This window comes from Rhinoraja longicauda, chromosome 7 (genome assembly GCF_053455715.1).
Source record: "Rhinoraja longicauda isolate Sanriku21f chromosome 7, sRhiLon1.1, whole genome shotgun sequence".
Taxonomy (NCBI): domain Eukaryota; kingdom Metazoa; phylum Chordata; class Chondrichthyes; order Rajiformes; family Arhynchobatidae; genus Rhinoraja; species Rhinoraja longicauda.
This window is the reverse complement of record NC_135959.1, coordinates 17,973,322-17,979,321: the sequence shown is the minus strand read 5'-3', so window position 1 is coordinate 17,979,321 and position 6,000 is coordinate 17,973,322. Positions and strand designations below refer to the sequence as shown.

The following is a 6,000-nucleotide window of genomic DNA, read 5'->3' as shown; positions in this document are numbered from 1 at the left end:
TGACGAGTCTCCCATCAAGAGCCAAGACTGTCCCATTGTTGTCTGTACTGAGAACGGCATCTTTTACAGGCTCCACAATGCAATAGCACAATATATAAATATAGTAAGCAATAACACAATAAATTAATAATCAGTTATTCCAGGAAACCAGACTATATTAGTGCAAAAATCAATGTACTTAATGCAACCATGACAAAGTCCATAGTAGATTGTTGCTGAGGTAGGGTTGTACTTAGTAGCAGGAATAGTTCGAAATCAAATGTAGGATGAAGATTGTTCAAGGCCTTGGGCGAACGTCCCCCACAGTTGAGCAGTCACTTTATACCCAGGTGGGAGAGTAGGTTGGAAGATGAGGAGAAGATTTTCAGAACGGAGGCATTGTTGGACTGGTGGTTAGTGTAGAGGCCGCGGGTACCGCGGTGATGAGCTCGGAGAGGGCTAAGTATGAGCTTGCAGCCCAGTGGTATGAACATTGACTTCTCCAACTTTAGATAGTTCCTCTCTTCCCCTCCTCCTTCCCAGATCTCCCACTGTCTTCCTGTCTCCACCTATATCTTTCCTTTGTCCCGCCCCCTGACATCAGTCTGAAGAAGGGTCTCGACCCGAAACGTCACACATTCCTTCTCTCCTGAGATGCTGCCTGACCTGCTGAGTTACTCCAGCATTTTGTGAATAAATACCTTCGATTTGTACCAGCATCTGCAGTTATTTTCTTACATTACATCTTTAAGATAGGAGTCTGGTCCACCTGTGGTAACTAGGGAAGTGTCTCTCTGCTACCTGGATAGAGCTCTTAAGGATAGCGGAGTCAGGGGGTACGGGGAGAAGGCAGGAACGGGGTACTGATTGAGAGTGATCAGCCATGATCACATCGAATGGTGATGCTGGCTCGAAGGGCCGAATGGCCTACTCCTGCACCTATTGTCTATTGTAACAGGGAAATCATCGCTAGAGTCCTCCTCAACCATCTCCCCCCCCCCCCCCCTCCCCAACTGCCGAAGATGGACACTAAGTGCTGGAGTAACTAACTCAGCGGGTCAGGCAGCATCTCTGGAGGAAATGAATAGTGACATTTTCGGTCGAGACCCTTCTTCAGACTGAGTCAGTGAATGCGTAGAGTAGGAGAGCAATGGGAGGATGTGGCAGAAAGGAGAACTTCAAAGTAGGCATCCCTTGAGGAGATTTCGCAGTGGAGCAGATGCTGGTTTAAACATGAAGATAGACACAAAAAGCTGGAGTAACTCAGCGGATCATGAAGCGTCCCTGGAGAAAATGAATAGGGACTGCAGGTGCTGTTTTGGGGGGGGGGGGAGACACAAGGTACTGGAATAACTCAGCGAGTCAAGCCGCATCTCTGGAGAAAAGGAATAGGTGACGTTTCGGGTCGAGACCCTTCTTCAGTTTGAAGCCCCGACCCGAAATATCTATCCATGTGTAGGAAAGAACTGCAGATGCTGGCTTAAATCGAAGATAGACACAAGATGCTGAAGTAACTCAGCGGGACAGGCAGCATCTCTGGGGAGAAGGAATGGGTTCACAAAATGCTGGAGTATTCATCTTTTCCAGGGAGGTGGCGCAGCGGTAGAGTTGCTGCCTTACAGCGAATGTAGCGCCGGGGACCTGGGTTCGATCCCGAGTACGGAGTTTGTATGTTCTCCCCGTGAGTTTTCTCCTAGACCTTCGGAGACCTTCCCCCTCCCTCCCCACCCTCTCCAACACTCCAAAGACCTGCAGTTTTGTAGGTTGATTGACAATAGACAATAGGGCAGGAGGAGGCCATTCGGCCCTTCGAGCCAGCACCGCCATTCAATGTGATCATGGCTGATCATTCTCAATCAGGACCCCGTTCCTGCCTTCTCCCCAACCCCCTGACTCCGCTATCCTTAAGAGCTCTATCCAGCTCTCTCTTGAATGGCTTGGCTTGGTAAATGTAAAAATTGTCCCTAGTAAGGAATAGGATAAAATTGTCCCCAGTGGGTATAGGATATCTATTTAGAACTGAGATGAGGAAAAACTTTTTCAGTCAGAGAGTTGTGAATCTGTGGAATTCTCTGCCTCAGAAGGCAGTGGAGGCCAATTCTCTGAATGATCTGATTGGGTACTGATTGAGAATGATCAGCCATGATCACATTGAATGGCGGTGCTGGCTCGAAGGGCCGAATGGCCTCCTCCTGCACCTATTGTCTATTGTCTAGTGTGTGGGGTTATCGCTGGGCCGAAGGGCTCTGAAGTCTAAGGACTGCGCCTCTATGGTCGAGAACTCCGAAGATTCGCCGCAGCTCTGCATGGAAACTCCTTGTCCAGCGAAGCATCCTCTTATATTTAACCTCTTGACCCAAGTCACTCGGTGTTGTCCCGGCCGAGAGTGACAGGTTTTGGAATCGGGGTTATGAGGATGAAGAGAGCAAGGGGAGCTGTGCCAAGATCAGTCGTGACGAGTGGCAGGACAGGGAACAAATGACCCGCTCCTGCCTAGACTGGTAAACTGGGCTCATCGTCACATTGAGCTTGGACTGGTGCGGGTGATGGGGCGGTGGGAAAGAGGGGGCTGAGGTGGGGGAAGAGGGGAGGAGATTTGAAAACGGTCAGTGTTTAACCGAAGGATAGCAGATCAATCCAATTCCAAAGATAAACACAAAACGCTGGAGTAACTCAACGGGTCAGGCAGCATCTCTGGAGAAAAGGAATAGGTGACGTTTCGGGTCCAGGCCCTTCTTCAGACTGAGAGTCAGGGGAAGGGGAGATACAGAGATAAGGAAGTGTAAGGTGTGAGAACGAGACATCAAAGGGGGTGTAGTTTAAGAAAATAACTGCAGATGCTGGTACAAATCGAAGGTATTCACAAAATGCTGGAGTAACTCAACAGGTCAGGCAGCATCTCGGGAGAGAAGGAATGGGTGACGTTTCGGGTCGAGACCCTTCTTCGGTCTGAAGTTCACAGCTTACACTGGGAAGTTACTCCCGCTGAGTTACTCCAGCATTTTGTGAATAAAAACCTTCGATTTGTACCAGCATCTGCAGTTATCTTCTTGTATACGACCGCTTTGGGTCTCCGCCACCAAATGAGGCGAGAGAGGGGTCAATAGGGGGGGGGGGTCAAAGGGGCATAAGTGATTGGAGCAGAATCAGGCCATTCGGGTGTGGTGTTTGAGGTAGACGCTATAGTTTACAGGTGCAATCACACACATGCAGGCGCTGCATTGCTCTGTGTGTGTGTGTGTTTGCAGAGAGCGGCTCTCCTCCCTCCACCTCCCCCACAGCTCCGCTCCTCCCACCGCGCAGTCACAGCTCTGATCCAGGGTCAGCCGTGAGCCGGCAGCCACCGTCCCTCTCGCTATGGCCGGGGCACTACTCGCGGGGGTCGGCTGCCTCCTCGTCCTGTCCGGGGCCGCGTCCTGTGAGTAACCTGCTGGGGACACGGCCGCTCCTCCCGCCCCACGGAACATCTCTCTCTACCCCCAACTCCGCTCTTTCCCCAGCACCTACCTCTCCCAAACATCATATCTCCCCCTCCCTCCCCACCCTCTCCTACCTCCCTCCCTCCCTCCCATCCCTTCCCTCCCTCCCCGCTACCCTTCCCCTCCCTCCTCGCTACCCTTCCCCTCTCTCCCATTCCTTCCACCCTCCCTCCCATCCCTTCCCTCCCTCCCCGCTACCCTTCCCCTCCCTCCCCGCTACCCTTCCCCTCCCTCCCCGCTACCCTTCCCCTCTCTCCCATTCCTTCCACCCTCCCTCCCATCCCTTCCCTCCCTCCCCGCTACCCTTCCCCTCCCTCCCCGCTACCCTTCCCCTCCCTCCCCGCTACCCTTCCCATCTCTCCCATTTCTTCCACCCTCCCTCCCATCCCTTCCACCCCCTCCCTTTCCTCCTTCCCTCACCCCCCTCCCCTCGCCCCCTGCCCTTCTCCTGCACCTCCACCTTCCCCCCGTCCAATCTTTCCCTCTTATTTCCCAACCCCTCTCTCCTCTTCACACCTTCGCCCCCTCTCCGTCCTTTCCATTTCCTATCCCTCCTCTTTACCCCCACCCTCACCTCCATCCCGTCGCCTGACCCCCCCTTCCAGTGCCAACCCTCGCCAGAATACGCTCCTCCCCTCTTCAATCCTACCCGTCACCTTCCACCCTTTCCAGCACCTCCTCTCCCGTGGCCCTTGCCTTTTAACCCCTCTCCTCTCCTCCAGACCCCTCCCCTTTACATCTCCTCCCTCACCGACTCCCTCCCGCTTTCCAACATCCCCTCCTCCCCTCCTCCCCTTCCTAAACCTGCTGTCTTCTCTCCCTCCCCTTCCCTTAATCCATTCTAACCCCTCGCTCTCCATCTCGAACTCCCTTCCTTTTGACCCCTCTCCCGCACCCTCTCGAACTCCCTTCAATCTCCTCTCTATCCCCCCTCTCACCCTCTATCCCTACCGTCATCTCTCCAAATTCCCCCTTCCACCCTCCCTCATTCTAAAAGCCCCCTTCCTTTCCCTCTCCAAATTCACCTTTCCCCTCTAAAGCTCCCCTTTTCCCTTTCCTCTTCTCCAACCTCCTTCACTCCCCCTCTCTAACTCCTTGCCTCCTGCTTTCCAGCAATCCCTTCCCTTCTCTAACCCCATCTCCCTCCCTCTCTCTAACACCCTCCCCTACTCTAAACCCTTTGCCTCCAGCTTTCCAACAATCCCTTCCCTTCTCTAACCCCCCCCCCCCCCCCTGCCTCCTCTTCTCTAGTTCCCTCCCATGGCTTACCAATAATAGACAGGGGTTGCGGTGGAAGAGCATTTTTCTAACTGGAGGTCTGTTCCACTGGAATCTCTGCTTGGGCCTCTGTTGTTTGTGATATATATAAACAACCTGGATGTAAATACAGATGATTTTGTTAGTAAGTTTGCAGACAACAGCAAACTTGGCAGAGTTGTGGACAGGGAGGAAAGCTGTCAAATGATACAATTGGATTTAGATCAATTTCAGATATGGGTGGTGAAAGGATGGATGGAGTTTAATATGAACGGATGTGAGGTGTTGCACTTTGGGAGGTCGAATGTAAGGGGAAAGTATCAATTCATGGCAAGACCCTTAACGGCTTTGATATACAGAGGGATCTTGGGATCCATCTCCAGTTGCACCCTGCACCCCCGACCCCACTTTCTATCTACAGTCCACCCCCTCCCCCCCCCCCCCCCCTTCAACCACCCATTCTTTTTCTCCAGAGATACTGCCTGACCCGCTGAGTAACTCCAGTAGTTTGTGTCTGCCTTCACACTGTGCTCGCTGGCCTACAAAATGGTCTGGTTAAGGAACATTTTGAGGAAAAGCCTGGCTCTTGCTTCCCATCTTGTTGTGTCCCCAGACATGCCCCTCCTCCTGGTTCTGCTCTGTTTCTTGTCCCATTCAGTTCAGTTTAGTTTATTGTCACGTGTACCGAGGCACAGTGAAAAGCTTTTGTTGCGTGCTAACTAGTCAGTGGAAAGACAATACATGATTACAATCCAACCCTGGAGCCCTGGAGAAGGAGACGAACCACTGACAGTCATACATCATGGAAATGGGCCCTTCAGCCCAACTCGCCCACACCGAACACATGTCCCATCTACACAGGCCTGCCTGCATTTGACCTACATCCCTCTAAACCTATCCTATCCATAGAGCACTTGTTGAACCATTACTTCACAGGGCAGTGAGGCGGCAGGATGTTGGTGTGGGGCAGGAGTCACATGACACTAACGCCAGCCAAAGGTCACAGAATTCCTTCCTGAAGGACAGATCGGAGGACCATGTGATGGTTGAGCTTTATTATTGTCACGTACACCAAGGTACAGAGAAACGTTTAGCCTTACATGCTATCCGGAAAACACTATACATAAATACAATCAGGCAAAACGTAATTAGAACAAAGGAAAAGATACAGAGTGAAGAATATAGTTAATAGCAGCAGTATGGTGCAATAGTTTATCACAGAACTCAATATCTCTGGAATGCTAAGAAACTGCTGGAGAAAGTTATCGGTTAAGCGGTGAATCCC

The 6,000-nt window shown here is 51.9% G+C and overlaps 1 protein-coding gene across 1 annotated transcript in view; it reads left to right on the top strand.

Moving 5' to 3' along the window:
• Positions 1–3,266: 3,266 nt before the first annotated feature.
• The window catches only part of pros1 (protein S), a 37,723-nt gene continuing 34,989 nt past the window's right edge, over positions 3,267–6,000 (top strand). Inside the window, exon 1 of the mRNA XM_078402197.1 lies at positions 3,267–3,397. Coding sequence (XP_078258323.1) covers positions 3,337–3,397 — 61 coding nt within the window. The 5' untranslated portion in view covers positions 3,267–3,336. The remainder of the gene's footprint in view (positions 3,398–6,000) is intronic.